Here is a 17,991-nt window from a genome sequence, read left to right on the forward strand (position 1 = left end):
TCAATATGTTGCAAATGGTTGGTCAGTTGAAAATATCCTTCAAAACCCGGATTCGACCAACCCATTAAACCCGAACAATCGGACCGATCCATATCTGGGTTAATATATGTAGAAACCCGGAGGAGAAGGAAAAACTGGCTGTACTTTTCGTGCTCATCGGCGTCTTTCATTTCCGACCACGCTACTATATTCGAACAACGTACAGAGGCCGATCTGTGTGGAGGGAGAGAGATGGACTTCTATTCTCCGACTCGAAACCCTAATAAGCGATCGGACAATATCTACTCCACCGTCATCGTCCACGATGACGACGACGACGACGACGATGACGAAGACGACGTTGGAGACCCCAGAATGATATCTAAAAACGCTAACACAAAATCCGAACCAGACCTCTACGCTACTATGTTATTTAAAGACTCTCCTGATGACGACGAGGAAGATGCCTCTTCCCTCCCTCCCCTCCTCCAACGACTCCCGAAGGACTTTGGCAAGGCTATCGATGACGATGAGGAGGAGTCTGTTACCCCCAATTTTTCTGGCACGGTCGTAGTCAAGTCTGGTCGCTCGTCCCCAGCCGTCCGGTCCATGAACTCCCCGCTTGGCCGATCCAGCCCACGCAGTCGGCCTGACGATCCTTACTCTACTGTTTTGGTTAAGTCTACCTCAAGATCTCGCGTCTCAAGTCCGAAAGAATCCTCGTGGGGAACTTTAATCCGGCGCACTGGTGGGGCGGCGTACTCCCCATCGTTCCGGGCTTCTGATAGATTTGAGGAGTATAGGAAAAGCAGTTTCCCGTCTGTGGCGGAGGAGAGCAGGGCCTTGAGGAAAACGTCTGTTAGCTCGATTCCAGATAGTGTGACGAGGGAAGATCCTTCTACGAAGTACGAATTGCTCAACGAGCTCGGTGAGTGATTGAAACACCAGCATTTTGAGAATTTGATTTTGGAGGTAAACTTGATAGCCTCTGCAGTTGGCTACTGAATCATCAAATTTTGGTTTATAAATTTTACATTATGAAGTTAAACTGGTAATGGATACTCAATTTCTCGATGCTCTTTATCTTTAGACATCTGTATATAGATATTTTAATTTAGTTCTCTTGAGTGTAAGAGACCAGAGGTGAACTTTAGACTTGAGACAGTTAAAGTTGAATTAATTTGGATTTGCTGAATGTTATCACTTTTGGGGAAGTCGACAGGGAAAGGTTCGTATGGAGCGGTGTATAAAGCCAGGGATTTAAAGACTTCGGAGTTGGTTGCTATCAAAGTCATTTCATTGTCAGAAGGGGTTCGTCTTCCTTTGCTTTTTTATTCATAACCGTGACTTAAATGGGCTTTGAAGTTCATTAAAATTTGCAATTTCAATGCCTCATGTCCCTTTTTTGAATTTTTACTTTTCCTCAAGCGGACAATGTTGGTGCTGGTGCCATTTGCTAAAAAAAATGGGATCCATGTTACTTGCTTGGTCATTTACGTACAGTAGCACCAATGTCTATTAAATGAGATCCTAATGTTGTTATCAATACTCTTGATGTGAGCATATGATGTGAATTCTTTGGTCAGGAGGAGGGTTATGAGGAAATTCGAGGTGAAATTGAGACTCTGCAACACTGTAGTCACCCAAATGTGGTCCGCTACCTTGGGAGTTACCAAGGGGAAGAATACCTTTGGGTATGAGTTTGACTTTGAGTTGGCTTTCTTATGCTTCTCTATTGGCATATTTGGTCAAATATTAAAGTTTTTGTTTGTATTATTCAGTTAATATTTTCCATGTCAGTCTGTATGACTTTCTAATCTTATCGGTTTTAAAATATCATTCTTTTGCTGAAAGACGTCACAAGATGGAGTGTACCACTATGCAACAGATTTGGTATCAGTTATACCCAACATGAAATGATTCCTTTTTTTCATCTTCTTTGATTTTTTTTTTTTTTTTAAATTTGTTTGGGCAGATTGTGATGGAATACTGTGGTGGTGGAAGTGTAGCTGACTTGATGAATGTCACTGAGGAACCTTTAGAGGAGCAACAAATAGCTTATATTTGCAGAGAAGCTTTGAAGGTATTACTAAAACAAATAGAACTCTGGACTATAAATTTTATGATATTATTCATAACTAAATTAATCCTAGCATGTGAAGTGTATAAATGATTTGATCTATTTATAGGTGGACTTCAGTTGCAAAATTTTCTATGGTGGTTGTTTTTGTTTTATTTCTTAACTGAGTCACTTTTCGGTAATAATTTTTTCAAAGTTGTTTTGATATAGGGGCTTTCCTATTTGCACTCGATTTTCAAGGTCCACAGAGACATTAAGGGTGGCAATATCTTGCTCACTGAACAAGGCGAGGTAAAGCTGGGTGAGTACATTGCTATTTGCTCAATGGTGGATGGTTATAACTCTGTAGTTGCAAAGACCCCTGTTTTTACTTTTAACATCTTTCCTTTGGACATCTGTAGTCTAAGTTCACTGAATACAACAAATGTTATGCCCATGTTATGTTGGACGTTGTAGTTGTCCAAGTTGTCAGCACACTTTGTCAACTGTGCTTAGGTTTTTCTGTTTTATTATTGTCTGAATCTGCAAGCTTACTGAGATTACTATTGTTTGAAATAGCATGTTATACTCTTTCAATCTTTGTGGATAAGCCTATGTATACACCACATTTCAAAAAAAAGTTTACTATAGTGGTATAATTGCACCTCTAGACATGCTGACATTGGATCAACGTCTTGTTTGTTTCTTTGAATTTGAACAGGTGATTTTGGGGTTGCTGCTCAACTTACAAGGACCATGTCCAAACGTAACACTGTATGGTTTTGGTTCATTATCTTTTTATAACATTTATTTCCTTTAATTTATGATCGGTTGGAGCTAGTTTACAATAAGTAACATATGATTCATTGTTGTTTTTATATTTACTTTTTACTATTTGTTTTTCACAAAGAGCTGTTTGAATCTATTTGTTACTAATCAATGAGTTTATTCAGGTTTTTTTATTTTTTATTGAATTTATCCCATTTGAACCATATTTTGTTCCTCAGTTGCTTATGACATGACACAAATTTTTTTTTAGGGTTATTGGGTTTTGTATTTGTCATACCTATTAGAGTTGACCTGACAATCTAGGCTTCATGAGTTTGATTTGAACAAGTTGATCCAAATCATCATTCCCTGTTTGATATTTCTCTTGTAGTTGAACTAGTCCAAGAGAAAAGGTCTATGGCTCTTCACATTAAATTTCTAACATTGTTTATTCCTACGACTACTACTCATAATGCTTGTCTTTTCTTGTTTGTTTTCTCTGAACTCTATCTTAGAATGAATATAATGTATTTGTCAAGGAAATTCTACATTCCAATGAATGTTCTTCGATTATCCAAATGCTGTAGATTCTGAGAGTGTGTGATGTAGCTGCAGTCATTTGCCACATAAGTTACTTTTACTGCAAAGTATGGGGCTGATATATTTTTTTGAGAATCACACACACTCAGCTGGAGCCTGAGGAACTGAAAATACGGCATCTTTGTCCAAGATCCGTGTACTGCTAACTCTATAGTTTAGGGGTTTCCATTGCATTTGCTTGTTCATGACATCTAATTCCTTTATAATACTAATTTATGGCATTTGTATTTCCTCTTCGGACAGTTTTATTTTCTTAGTATAGCTGTTACTGGAAGTTTTCTCTCCTTTTTATTTTCCGTATTTTGCATTACTGGAGGTTTGACTTACATGACCTTCTTTTTATCTGTGGATTGCACTTTTTTCTGTCAGTTTATTGGTACCCCTCATTGGATGGCTCCAGAAGTTATTCAGGAAAGTCGCTATGATGGAAAGGTAATTTTTTAATTGATTATCATTGTCGAGTGGGTGCTTCCTGATTTTCTTACTTCTTATTTTCCAAATTAATATACATAAAGTAATCCAAATTTATATCATCCAATGGATAATGAAACTTTCTAGTGAAATGCAGCACAGATCTGCCTAATTTTTTTTATCTCTTTTTTAGTTTGATTTGTATCTTCCTTGGTTCTTTTCTTTCATGTCTCAAGTTATTAAAATAAATACTACTGCTTTAAGTTGTTCTTGGTCCTCCCTGAGTAAAAATGCAAAAAACAGAACGGGAAGACGATTTAAACCATATTTAATAATCTATAATGGTGATCATTATAAATGTGTTGGTTTTTGGGGCTCTTTGGGAACAGTTGATAACCCCATTTCTCTGCTTCTTATATTCATTGGAAGCTTCTCACACTAGGACAATAGAATTTATGTTTAAAACTGAGAGAGGTAATAAGACACTGGGAATGGAATTTCTTGAAATTCAAACATCCACCATCTCAGTGCCCTCACCTAGTTGCCTATTGACTAAGCAAAAAAAGGCCATAAAGAAAAAGAAAAAAAACTTTTGTTGCCTTTTGGCAGTTGTAGTGAAAGGAGAGTGAGAAAATCAGTTGAAGGATATTTTGGAGATTTTACATAATCAGATATTTTATATTATGACACTTTCTTGTTCATCATACTTGATTTAGTCTATGTACTTGTTTTACATTCATAGGAAGAGTAAAATGAGAGTTATAAGGGAATAAGTGATTTTGATGTTTGAGGGGCATCTTTGTCATTTCTGTAAAATTATCATCGAAACCTAATAAATAGCATTTGGAGTCGTGTACAACCCACAATGCAGCTCATTCAGAGCTTGTGCCTCCTTTTCTGTTCTCCCTCTCTCCCTCTCTCTCTCTCTCTCTCTCTCCCTCTCTCTCTCTCTCTCTCTCTAAGTTTCACACTTTTTACATGGTGTCAGAACAGTGATTGTTGCTGGGAGTACATCTTAGCCAGAAAAATGTCTTCTTTTGTCGGGACGACTTTCACAAGAACATGGTTTTTCAAATCTCCTCGTTGATTGTTTGGTAAAAATTCAATTTTTCTCTGGTTCTATCATCATTTGAAGGATTACTTATGCCTTGATTGCCCTAAAAAGGGTCCTTTTTGAGTGACCTTGGGATGTGCGTCAACTATCCCTAGACCAGTGCTTGCATCATCCGTTTGTATGTTGATGTTAGCTCTAATTGTGGTCTATTCTTGAAAGATCTCTTATCTAATTGCTACATGGTGTTGATTTGAGCACATACTACTTGTGCACATCTCATTCCTGCCTTAACCCTAATTTTTACGAAGTGGGACCCACATCATTGAAATTTGCTAAAGTGTTTGGATATTGAAATTGAATATTTTAGTGACTCTACTTATTCTATGATTGATTTGGGTGAAGTTCATGTACCATTAAAGATGGGTGGATTTGATGGTAAAGATGTTGTGTTTATGACATCTTAGAAGTTAATAGGACCAAATTATCTCAATTGGGCCAGATCAGTGAGAATGTTCTCAAAAGACAGAAGAGGACAAAGTACATCCGAGACGACCCTCCAATCCGAACAACTGATGATTGGGGAGTTGAAGACAATCTAGTTATAACTTGGATTGTCAATAGTGTTGATTCAACACTCAAAAATCAAGTGATGCATTGTGAAACTGTAAAGGCTATGTGGGTCTCTTTGGAGTACCTATTTGCTCAAGAGAGCAACTTATCCAGAGTTTATGAATTGTATACAAATTTCTTTGGTCTCAAAAGGGGTAACAAGACTGCTACACGATATTACAAGGCATTTCTAGGACTTTGGCAGGAAATAATGTGTATCATCTATTCACTATGGATGAGCAGTAATTGAGGAAACAACGGAACCGGCTACTGGTGGCGATGTTCTTTGATGGTCTAGGTGGCGAGTTTGACAACATCAAGGCACAAATCCTAGCCTCAAAAGAGGTACCCTTGTTACCCACTACTTACAATAAAATTGTGAGGGCAGAAAGAACTTTGGTATCCAAAGAAGAAAAAGGAGTAAGGTGGCAGATTGTATTGGAGTTAATACTTTGGACCCCGTTCTAGTCCAGTAGACTCATCTCAAGGCCGTACAGGTTATGGGAGAGGTAAGAGGTACAAACAATTTAGTTAGAGGCCGAGGCAGAGTGATGGTAAGTCCAAGAGGAAATGTTTCCATTGTGGACGAACTAACCATTACTTTGATAGGTGCTAGATAAAATTTGGAAAACCTGCCTGGGCAAACTCTACTAGTCATGAGACTAGTAGAACAATATCAGAGGTTGTTGCTCCTATCTTTTCAGGTGGAGCTGATGAGGTACAACAACTATTACAGCAACAACAACAAATTATGCAACGCTTAGTTCAGTTATCAGTTGGTTTATCTTCGATATCCATGGTTCATGCTCCTACTCCTATTGCTACTCTGGCCACTTCAGGTATGTCCGCTATTCATGTGTCTTCTTCTCCTACCTGGGTTATCGATTCCAGAGTTATTGCTCACATTTCAGGTATGTCATTCGTGTTTTCTAAGTGAAAGAGTCTTCACATATAAAACAAGTAAACTTAGATGATAGGTCTGTTTCCTCAGTTCAGGGTGTTGGTGCTATTATCCCTGCATCCTTCTTGTCTCCTTAGTTTGCTTTACTAGTTCCTAAATTTCCCTTAAATTTACTGCCAGTGAACCAATTAATTAAGTCTATGAATTGTTCCCTGACGTTTTATCTTTCTCATTGTCTATTTCAGGACCTCGTGACGAATAAGACAATTGGTTCTGCTCGTAAGAGAGATGGTTTCTATTATTTGGAAAGCCGCCTACCAAGATAATACACTACATGTGTCTCATACATCTGCTACCCCATTCCAGTGGCATTTGTGATTAGGTCTTCCTTCGCTGACAAAACTGATTCAAGTCTTCCAATAATTTCCTTCTAGTTTTACCTTTTAGTGCGAATCGTGTCAATTTGGCAAGCATCATCAGAGCTCCTTTTCCAACCTTATATCATAAGACAAATCAGCTATTTGAGGTTATTCATTCAAATGTTTGGGGTCTTTGTCCTGTAACTAGTCCGTTTGCTTTTAGGTACTTCATTTCATTTATTGATGATTTCAGTAGGTGTACATGTGTCCTCAGGCTGGTTTTGGGGGTGTTATCTCAAATTCCTCAGGCAATCAGTGTCTGTTGTATGTTGGTCTGTTAGGCATTGCTGACTCAACGATGGCTGAACTCCAAGGTCGTCTCAATGGGCTTTATGTTTTCCGAGACAATTATAGTGGTCCTCTTCACATTGAGGGGGACTCGAAGGTGGTAATTGGTTGGTGCGAAAATGCGTCCTTCCCCCTTGGTGGTATTGGGATTCTCTTGGGGAAATTCTTGAAATTGCTTCTCAATTTTCTTGTATTTGGTCTCACATTCCGAGATCTGCTAACTCAGTGGCAAATGTGCTTGCCAAGTCAGGAGCAACCTTTCAATCTCTTATTGTTAGGGAATTGCTCCCTGTTTCATTGTAATTCTTTTTGCTAATATATACATCCTTTTCAAAAAAAAAAAAAAGTAGGTGTACATGGGTCTACTTCCTTTTGGAGAAGTCTGAAGCATTTGATGTATTCAATTTTTTTTACAATGAAATAAAGAATTTGTTTTCAGCTTCCATTCGTATTTTGCATACTGACAATGGTCATGAGTTTATGAATCATAAGTTTGATATGTTTTGTCAAAAGCAAGGGATCATTCATCAAACCTCATGCTTGTTTACTTCACAGCAAAATAGAGTCTCATAGCATAAAAATCGTCATCTACTAGAAGTAGCTCACACTGTGATGTTGCATATGAAGGTTCTCAAGCACTATTGGGGTGATGCGGTGCTTACTGCATGCTACTTGATCAATCGGATGCCTTCATTTGTTCTTGAAGGTAAAATTCCAATTTAGATTTTGTCGCCTTTAGTCCCAGATAAGTAAGCTCCTCGTGCAATTAAATGTCTTCTTGGGTATTCTCGTATACAAAAAGGAAACGAGTGTTTCAATCCATCTACTAGAAAAATGTTTGTATCTGCAGATGTCACATTCTTTGAGGATACTCCTTTGAGTCTATTACTTCCATTGATGTACCATTTTCTTCCCCAATTTCTGAGTAAGTTATTCCCTTGTGGGTTGATGATCGTCTTATACCTACACCAAATACCATAGTTGAGAAACTCTTGCAGGTATATCAGCATCAACCGGTGCATCACTCTCAGCCCACAACCTCCTCTCTCATGCCAGTCCATGACTCATCTCCGTCTCAGGATCTTGAGGTAAGTAATCTACACCTACCTATTGCTTTAAAGAAATGTGTTCTAAAAGGTACTTGTCATCCGTTGTCTCATTTTGTGTCATATGATCATTTGTCTGACAACTATAAAAAGTTTGCATTGTGTATTTCTGCTTGCACTACTACTACTTCAGTGCAGGATGCTATGTCCTCTCTACAGTAGAAGCAAGCCATGGATGTTGAGATGGTTGCTTTGTTAGAGCGAGGAACCTTGCATTTATGTGAGTTACCTTCAGGTGTTGTAATAGTTGGTTGTAGATGGGTGTATACAGTCAAATACAAAGCTGATGGCTCGGTTGAGAGGTATAAAACTTGTTTGATAGCCAAATGATATACACGGACTTATGGTGTAGATGTGTTTGAAATTTTTGCTCCAGTTGCTCGACTATTCTCAGTATGCATTCTGGTTTCTATTGTTGTTACTCAAGGGTGGCCCTTATGCCAGCTAAACATAAAGAATGCATTCTTGTATAGTGATCTTGAAGAAGAAGTCTACATGGAGCAACCTCCGGGGTATGTTGATTGGGGGTGGGGGGGGGGGGGGGGATGCACAAGTTATGCTGACTCGAGAAACGAATCTATAACCTGAAACAAAACTTTCGTGCTTGGCTTGAAAATTTTAACTATAGTAGTGATGTCTATGGGCTTTTCTAGGAGCCACTGCGATCATTCACTGGTTGTCATGAAAAGGTCTTCTGGGATCATGGTGTTACTTGTATATGTGGATGATATTGTATTGTCTGGTAGTGATACCCGTGGAATTGAGGAAGTTAAAAGGTTACTTGCTACTCACTTCCAAACCAAAGATTTGGAGGCATTGAAATATTTCTTGGGAGTTGAAGTTGTAAGAAGCAAAGGACTGATGTTATCTTAGAGAAAATATATAACTGATATGTTACACGAGTATGGACTATTGGGAGCTAAACCAATAGTTACTCCGATGGAAGTTGGATTCAATATACACAATGACTAAAGTGTAGAATTGAATGATAAAACATTGTATATGAGACTGGTTGGGAAGCTTGTATATGCCACAGTTACGAGCCCAAATATATCTTTTGCAGTAAGTGTAGTAGGCCAGTTTATGGAACACCCACGTAAGATCCATCTTGAAGCAGCTCAGAGAATCTTGAGATATCTCAAGGGAGCACTAGGGAAAGATCTTTTCTTTAAAAATAATGGCCACTTGAAAATTGTGGTTTTCTCTTATGCAAACTATGCTGGTTCAAAGCTAGACATAAAATCTACTACAGGCTATTGTGTTTTTTTTTTTGTGGTAACTTAATTATCTGAAAGAGTAAAAAGCAAAACGTGGTAGTTAGATCCAGTGCAAAAGCTGAATACAGAGCTATGAGATATACTCTTAGCGAGCTCATGTGGGTAAGATCGGTATCTAGGGAGTTAGGCTTTCATCAGAAGGAAGCTATGACTATGTTTTGTGAAGACCTGGCCGTTATGTTTATTGTCAGCAATCCAATGTTTCATAAAAGAACAAAATACATATAGGTGGATTGCCATTTGGTCAGAGATGCTATGATGAAGAAAGAAGTGACCACTCCCTATGTTCGGGCAGCTGATCAACTTGGAGATGTCTTTACCAAGGCATTAGGAAAATGTGAATTCATGACCTTTTGTGACAAACTTGACCTCATGGATATATATGATCCAGCTTGGGGGGGGGGGGGGGGGGGGGGGGGAGTGTGAGAAAATCAGCTTAAGGGTATTTTGGTAATTTTACATGATCAGATCATTTATATTATGACACTATCTTGTTCAGCATACTTGATTTAGTCTATTTACAAGTTTTTACATTCATAGGAACAGTAGAATGGGAGTTATAAGGGAATAAATGATTTTTATGTAAGAGGGCATTTTTCTCATTTGTGTAAAATTGTCATCTAAACCTAATAAATAGCATTGGGGGTCGTGTCTCAACCCCTTATGCAGCTCATTTAGAGCTTGTGCCTCCTTTTCTCTTCTCCCTCTGTCTCTAAATTTCACACTTTTTACAGAGAGTTACAAATAATTGCTTCTAGTCAAATGGTGAGTCTTAGAGGAGGGTGATCTAGTATCATTTTTACAATTCTGGCACTTTTTTTTTCGTTTTATTCCATTTATTTATTTTCTTAATGAAATTAGACATTGTTAAAAAAATTTATTATGTTTTAATGAGGTTAAAAAATATGGCTTAAAATTTTTTTGAGACTAAATTTAATGTCAATGCACGGTGAATCACTCTGTATTTGTTGTAAAATGCATCAGTTTCTCTGACAAGGAATTATTTTCTAGGTGGATGTATGGGCTCTTGGTGTATCTGCAATTGAAATGGCAGAGGTATGTTTGTGTAATGTGGGATAGAGCAACATTTTTCAGGTTACTTTATCATTAATTTGCAATTTTTTTCTTGATCTTTTACACAGATAATTAGATGTTAATATAAGGAAATAACAAAGGGAAGGTAAAAGGGTGCAAGTAAGATAAAGAAAGAGATCGAGAAGAAAATAGAGATCAAGAGGCAGTGGAAGAAACCTCCCTTACTATGTAAACTTATAAAAGTGATCAAATTAACTCCAAAAAAAGAAAATAAAGGGAAGAAGTTACTTAAATGCCCCGCATTGGTTGCCTGTTACTAAAGAATTCTTTTTGAATAGTGAAAATTATATAACACATCAAATATTCAACCTCAAGCTAGATTATATATAAAATTTCCAGGCTTCCAGATTGAACATACATAAGGCAACTATGGAGAGAATAGAGCTCAAGGAAGACATCATATAATTGATCAATTGCGAAGATTTGCATATGGAAAGAACCTTGTCCATAACCTTTCCCCTGATAAATCATCTGCCAAACTTTATTTGTATACCTCTGCTGTGCATCAACCATAGGCACAAACTCATGGAGTGGCAAATAAAAACTTTGTCAAAAGGGTATTTAATCTTTGTCAAAAGGGTATTCAATCATTTCCAACTGTGTGTGCAGGCATGTATTCCGTTTCAGTACTACACCTATCTACAGATTTGCTTCTTGCCTTTTCACCATCTCCTGCATAAGTAGTGTCACTGTCCGTAGAAATTCTATTTCATAGGGAAGCAACCCATTACACATTTATATCTCCACCATTCAAAGTAGAAGAAAAGTGAGAAATGAGAGAGATTGGGTTTAAGAAAGTGAGAGGGAATGAGTGGTAGAGACAAAAATAGATTGGGGAGTTCGAGATTATACTCCTGTTAACTACTACTGTTTTATAAATTTATGAAGTAGCAAATTATATATTCCTTTCTAAATTCAAAGGACGAATTAGTTACAATGTAAAACTGGTTTAATATATCTTTTTTTTGGAAAGTTTTATTAGTCTTGAAGAAACGTTTGATTGCCTTTAAGATTTCAGTTTGCTGACTTATTTCCTACATCTTACTTTATCTTGATTATATGGATTTCAGGGTTTCCCACCAAGGTCTACAGTGCATCCAATGAGAGTCAGTACATGATCTTGGTTGCTGATTAAGTATTTACTTTTCTTGTATTGCTAAACTATTTCACTCTTTTTTTCATGAAATAGCCATTTTAAAATCATTTATATTTTGCACATTGTGTGTCTTCTACAGCATTTTCTGATTTACTTGGTATTTGGGGTATGATGACATGGTTATCTTTCATAGGTGTTGTTCATGATATCCATTGAGCCTGCTCCAATGCTCGAGGATAAGGAAAAATGGTACGTCTCTCTTTTATTTTCAAGTCATTCATTATATTTCAAACATTTTGAGTAGCTTACTTAGTTCTCATCATGACTAACTGTTAGGTGCAATTGAGTTATTGTGCTTAGTCAACACGTCATTGATACTTAAAAATGTTTCTTCAAATAACAGAGTTATTATCATGCTTGTTCAGTTAATCAACAACCTGAGATATTTCATGCTATTTTAGCTCTTAGTGAAATGAACCATGGAAAACATTTCGTGGAGCCATTTTTCATTATTTCATACATATTATAATTATGCTCTTAATTCATGAAAATGAACATAATAAAGTTGACTGAGAAGAGTGATATTAAATTCAGATGAATTTTTGGTTCACATTTTCTATGTTGGGTATACTACTACTTTCCCTTGGAAGCTCTATGAGATTTATTCATACCCGTGATCATATATATATGCATAATTCATGTTCATGTTAGCATGTCCTTGCAACTCATTGTGTTGATGAACCTGAATGTCTATCTATTATGTTGTCAATGTTTTTTAAATGAAACAAGAACAAATAACTTTCTTTATCTTCTTTGGGACTCGCAAAGCATCTTACATGTAACTATAAATTATTATGATTTATTTGAATTTTGTTTTGATCCTGAGTTTGTCCTTTTTCAGGTCTTTAGTATTTCATGATTTTGTTGCGAAGTGCCTTACAAAAGAGCCACGTTTACGTCCCAATGCAACTGAGATGCTGAAGGTACTCTTTATTCGCAGAGCACATAGATTTGCAGGAAAATGCCTCTGCACTAATTAAATTCTGATCTTTTCTCCCTTATATCTGTTTTTGTATTAAAAAGGAGTTCCTTTTTGGCAAAAGATTGAGTGTTGGATTTGTGGAGTTGGTTTCAAAACATCTTGAGATGCTCTTCAAAAATTTTCTTTAATTCATGCAGTAACTCTCTTTTCTATTGTCTAGCTAAAGATGCATGCTCGTCTTTCTGTGTTTGCAGAAAGAAAGCATTTTCAATGGGACTCTTAAGGAAGTAGGACGTGTGCCTTTTTTTTTTTTTTTTTTCTAGTGAGAGGAGGGGCTCCCAGGGGAATGATGTTTGCAAGTTGCTAACCTGTGTTAAAAGTATATGCCTTTTTATTGGTGTGTAGTTTGGTCTGCTTTACATAAGGGGAACATGCTTTTTAGCTACTCATCTGGTACTTTTTTTGGTTTGCAGACTTGGCGATTATGGGGTATACCAATAATTTAGATACAAATAATTTTGAATTGCCGCAATCAGTACAGAAAAAGTCCCCCTGGATGTGCTCATGTTGCACCCTTTTTCATTCAAACTGAAAAGTAGTATGAAATTGCATTTATGAGAATTGGTGGGGGCTTTCTAAACAGATTCCCTTTCCATAAGTGATTTGACCAAAGCTAATATTCCTTGCCTTTTCCTATTAATATTCTCACCTTTTTTTCTGAAAAGGTTAGTGATTTTACCAAGGCTAGATGGGCTAAACCAAGAACCATCTTCTCCATTCTATCAACATTTAGTCTATTTAGGCACTAAAAAAAAGAAAAAACAATTGAGCTGAGATGGGTTGAGTTATTGAGCTTTTCTAATTGTTGCTACTAGCTATTGCATGAAGTGTTTACTTGCTGTCATATGAGGCCTTCTTGTTCATTGATTAGCATCTAAATGTTACTGTTGTAATTCTAACTCCTGCTTTTCATCCCATGCTATAGTTTCAGCTTTCTTGGTTGGATTTTGGCTCCAATAATATACCTTTTGATGCTTTGTAGCTGTCTTAGCAGATTGCCCTTGCAGTTCCTTTTTAATATCCACCTTGAATCTTATTTTGTAAACATTATGATATTGGTGATATTCTTATTGTGTTTTCATTTGGACTGCAGCACAAATTCATTGAGAAATGCAAATGGGGGGCTTCTTTAATGTTGCAAAAAATCGAGAAAGCAAGGCAGATTAGAGCGGAGATGGCTGCACAAGCACTTAATGCACCAGACAATCTTTTGGGAGAAGATGTATGATATTGTAACTTAATTGATTTATGTTCTTTTACTCTAGATGAATAACCTGATGAAAAGCAATTCTTAGGCTTTGGATTAGTCGAGAAAAAACAATGCAGTTTACCAGCTGACTGAGTATGACTTGGCTTTGTGAAGGATCCCTGAATTGACAAGATTGAGTTTTCTTTGCTGTGGCCAAAGTTGTTGAAGTTTCTTATTGTCTCAGTTAACTAACCACTTCCAACTCAATGGATTATTGAGTAATGATGCAGATCACTGATGTTGGTTCCTTTTTTTATGTTCTCCGTGTTTGTGGAACAGATGTTGGAGGGAGAAAGTCATGTTGGCAATGAGGTTTATGGAAACACAGTACCATCAAAACAAATTCCATCTCATAATGTTGCAACTGAACTTCAGGAAGCCCATGCAGTGGAGATGCCTGGAGAAGGTATTCATGTGTTACACGTCTTTATGAAATCCATGCACCATGTTAATTGCTTTGCTTTTCGTCAATGATATGCTTATTACTGAAGTCTAAGGGCAGTAGGTATTGCATGGAATTTGCTGGGTGTAGAAATGTGATCATGTCAGTATGTTCATAGACTGGCTTATCCAAGTTCTTGCTCTTCCTTGCAAGATGTTAACCATTTGTTGCTCTACATATAGTACCTTCATTTCTGAACTTCCTTTATCTACTTCTAATCTCTATGGCTACACAAATATTCAGACCTCAAGAGGTCAAGTTATAAATTTCTAGCAATAATTTCCTTTAGTTTAATGATTGAATATCAGTGCTCTGGGGTTTTCTGGGAGAAGAAAGTGCACCTCTACTACATGTGAACTTGGAAATGTGCTAGCTATGTAATGGAAATTCCAACTGGAGGCAGAAAACTATCATTGAAGAGAAGTCTCTATTTTACTCCTGGGAAAATGCACTTTTTTTTAGTATCATTTTTTAATGTCAGAGCCACATTTTTCTGTTAGAAGTGCCCCTGCAGACTCTCTTTGTCAGGAAACTTGGATTTAATAATATCGTTATAAATCAAATTTTGCATTTATTGTCTTGTATCTTCACAAATTTGGATTTAACTTATGTTGTGCAGGTGACTTTGGAACAGTCATTGTTCATCATTCAGATGAAAGTAAAGTTGTGAACCAGAAACAAACTTCTGACTCAAAAGAACCTTATTTTTCTCACAGAGATCCAACAGTTCCTTCATCTGATGCAGAGAAAGGAAATGCAGAGGCAGTGCCAGGGAATACAGATAGTGCCTGGTATAAGCTTACAATTTTTATTTTCTTGTTTATATTTTTTTTTTCCCTATCATTGAATGGTACTTTGTCTTACTCTATTTGTTGGGCACACTCCTACACTTTTTAGGTAGTGGGTCTAGGCATGGTATTTATCATTGAGAAAATGGGCACATAAGCCTGCTTTAGTGACAAATTTTTCTTGATAAAAAAAGAATTTCATGTAGCCTTCTGAAATTATGTTTCATGGTCTAACACCTTTGTGGACTCCCTTTCAAAAGAGGATGCTGTCAATTGCCTTGTTGTGGCAAGTTCTTATCTTCTATAATGCTGTCTTTTTTCTTTTTTGGTTTTATGCTTTGTATTTCTGGTTCTTTCTAATAATACAAATTGGTAGTACAAAAGCTGGACTAGACTGGCTTGTTGAATCTGGTTCACCTGGACAAGGGACTGGACCTGGTTTCTTGTGCGGGTCAGAGGATAGTTTGACCTGGATATGCATCAAAATGCTGTTGACTAGGTTGGGTTTACCGGTTCAACTTGTGAACTGCCTGGCCAAGCCTGGTCAGCCAGGTCACTTGTTGTACCAGGAATTCTACCCTGCACTTCATATATAGGGGACGGGTGGAGACCCTGCACTTCATATAGAGGGGACGGGTGACTGCTCCACCTCCTGTCTTTGGAGCTGGTGAGAGAGGAGCCCCCTTTCCCTGCCGCCTTTCTCGCTGTTAACATGTAGGAGGGCAGGGGTTTCCTCCCCTACTGTCACTAGAAAAGGGGGAGGGCACAGTTGGTAGCTTCATCCTCATTACTCCTCTCTGTAATCTCCTGTGTAAAAATTCCAGAGAGGGGTATGTGGACCACCACATCTTCTCTCCCTTATTCACTTTGACCACCCTTTTTGGTCTACCTTCCTCTTGGTAGATTTTTCTGCTTGCCTTTCTGTCCTGGTTTCCATTGATCAATTCCAATAGTCAATTTGCTACATCTATTGATGTGATTATTGTGATAATAAAGAACGTACTTAGTTGAGGTTTTTCTGATAGGGTGGAAAAAACTGCTAAGGCTTTTGCGAGCAAGTTTTCTGATGCAGAAGGGATCTCTAATGAGGAAAGCAACTCTGTGTCTTTGCCTCCTCAATTACAGTCCCAAACTGGCACATTGAAGAGCAATACCACTCGTAAGGGCTTCAGTGTCCAAGATAAGGTCAGTGTTTCTTAAGCCGTATACACCTTCCCACTATAGCTCAATTTTATCTCATTGCCAAGAATTGTTTTAAATGGGGAGAGAGTTTTGTGATAATGTCAATTTGGGACCTTACGTTCCGTTTGCCCTTATAATACCTGATCATTATTCTGGAACAAAAGATTCAGGCTCTTGGATTGTTAGTGCTTTGCTCTTGTTCCAAGATAATCTTCTTATTTTATAGTTCATGCCTTTGTGGACAGGGTGAAAATCCTGGTCTGAAAGACTAGGGGAGATATCTATGATAGTTCTGCCCCTGTTGTACGAAAAGCCTACAGACAGGCTAAATTCATCACTTCTGTAAAATGGTTCCACAAATCTCTGTATCACTGTCATATGAATTACTGTATTAATAGAGCCTCACTATATTATCTGAAAATAATGCTATGTAGTTCTGTTGTTACCTTACAGGGACTTTAGTGCTTTGAACATGTTTAGACTACTGGACTAGATCAGGATTTCGTTCATATTCACCATGGTTATGGCATATACAAATAGTACAAAGGCTAAATTGTTGGATATTTCTGCTGTATTGCAGCTTCTGTCCATATACTCAGCTGGAAATACTGTGCCTGTGCCTTTTCTGAAGGCTACAGACATATCACCACTTGCTTTGTTGTCAGACAATTTGCTTGGCACCAGAGAGCCGAGTGCTGGTGGCACAATTGGCCTGGAAGCAGTTCAGGAACTTTTCAACAGCGAACAAGTTAAAAAAGGGCGAAGGGGACCAGCTGAGGTAAGTATCTATGTGTATTTATGTTTTCTATCTCATTCTCCTTCCTTTTGACTTTGTTAATTTCATTGCAGATGCCGATTCCACCGAGTGTGTATCAAAGGTTGACTACAAGTTCAACACTGCTGAATCTAGCACAAGCTTTATCATACCATAAAATGTATGTTTTCTTTTTTTTTTTTATCGTGGAATGACTTTCTACTTTCACAGGATAATGTCCCAAGTTGCAAAATGTGTGGTGTTGATGTGATGATAGCATATTCATTCCCTGATCTTGTTTTTATCCTTCTTAGTAAGGTCTGCATCTCGGACTTGGTTCCCATATTGGGATTATGAGTTGATTCAGCTGTAACTGTTTATCTTAGGTGAGACAAGAAACCTGTTTGGGTTGGCCAAATCGGACTCAAATAGCTTTGATGTAGATTAATCACTTGAATAGGGTCTGATCCTCCCTGACTGAATCACCTGGGTCCAAATCTGGGTTGGCTTGCTCGAGTTGGGAGTTGACTTGGGTGAGATGTGAGCCCATGCCTCAAGTCCATCTGTCTTGTTCTCATCTTTTGGTATTTTGTGTTTTTTTTTCAGGTGCTACGAAGAGATGCCCCTGCAAGAGTTGCAAGCGGAACAAGAGCAGCAAACGATCCAAAGCCTGTGTGATACACTTCGAACTATTCTGCGTTTGTAGTTACTGATAACCAATTCGTGCTATTTGGGTTTGTAATCCAATTTTGCTATTGCCTTTTGTACATATAATTATGTGCTTCTGATTAAATAGAAGATAAAAAAATGGCTTCAAGGGCAACAAAGAAAAAATAAGTCAAGGCCAAAATATCTGAAGTTCATGGTAATGG

The 17,991-nt window shown here is 37.6% G+C and overlaps 1 protein-coding gene across 1 annotated transcript; it reads left to right on the forward strand.

The window, feature by feature from the left end:
* Nucleotides 1-146: 146 nt before the first annotated feature.
* LOC137953694 (serine/threonine-protein kinase 1) lies at nucleotides 147-17,893 on the forward strand. The gene is made up of 18 exons (XM_068801168.1): nucleotides 147-907; nucleotides 1,202-1,290; nucleotides 1,566-1,673; nucleotides 1,955-2,062; nucleotides 2,270-2,360; nucleotides 2,760-2,812; nucleotides 3,776-3,838; nucleotides 10,483-10,527; nucleotides 11,637-11,672; nucleotides 11,856-11,911; nucleotides 12,564-12,645; nucleotides 13,798-13,926; nucleotides 14,233-14,359; nucleotides 15,015-15,186; nucleotides 16,209-16,368; nucleotides 16,946-17,143; nucleotides 17,215-17,300; nucleotides 17,726-17,893. Exons 1-18 carry the CDS (start codon nucleotides 232-234, stop codon nucleotides 17,823-17,825), a joined length of 2,379 nt encoding a protein of 792 aa, XP_068657269.1. The 5' UTR covers nucleotides 147-231; the 3' UTR covers nucleotides 17,826-17,893.
* The last annotated feature ends 98 nt before the right edge of the window (nucleotides 17,894-17,991 follow it).

Source organism: Aristolochia californica, unplaced genomic scaffold (genome assembly GCF_029961685.1).
Source record: "Aristolochia californica isolate CCGP_79_NKW_82.1479 unplaced genomic scaffold, dmAriCali1.0.hap1 SCAF_16, whole genome shotgun sequence".
Classification (NCBI taxonomy): Eukaryota; Viridiplantae; Streptophyta; class Magnoliopsida; order Piperales; family Aristolochiaceae; genus Aristolochia; species Aristolochia californica.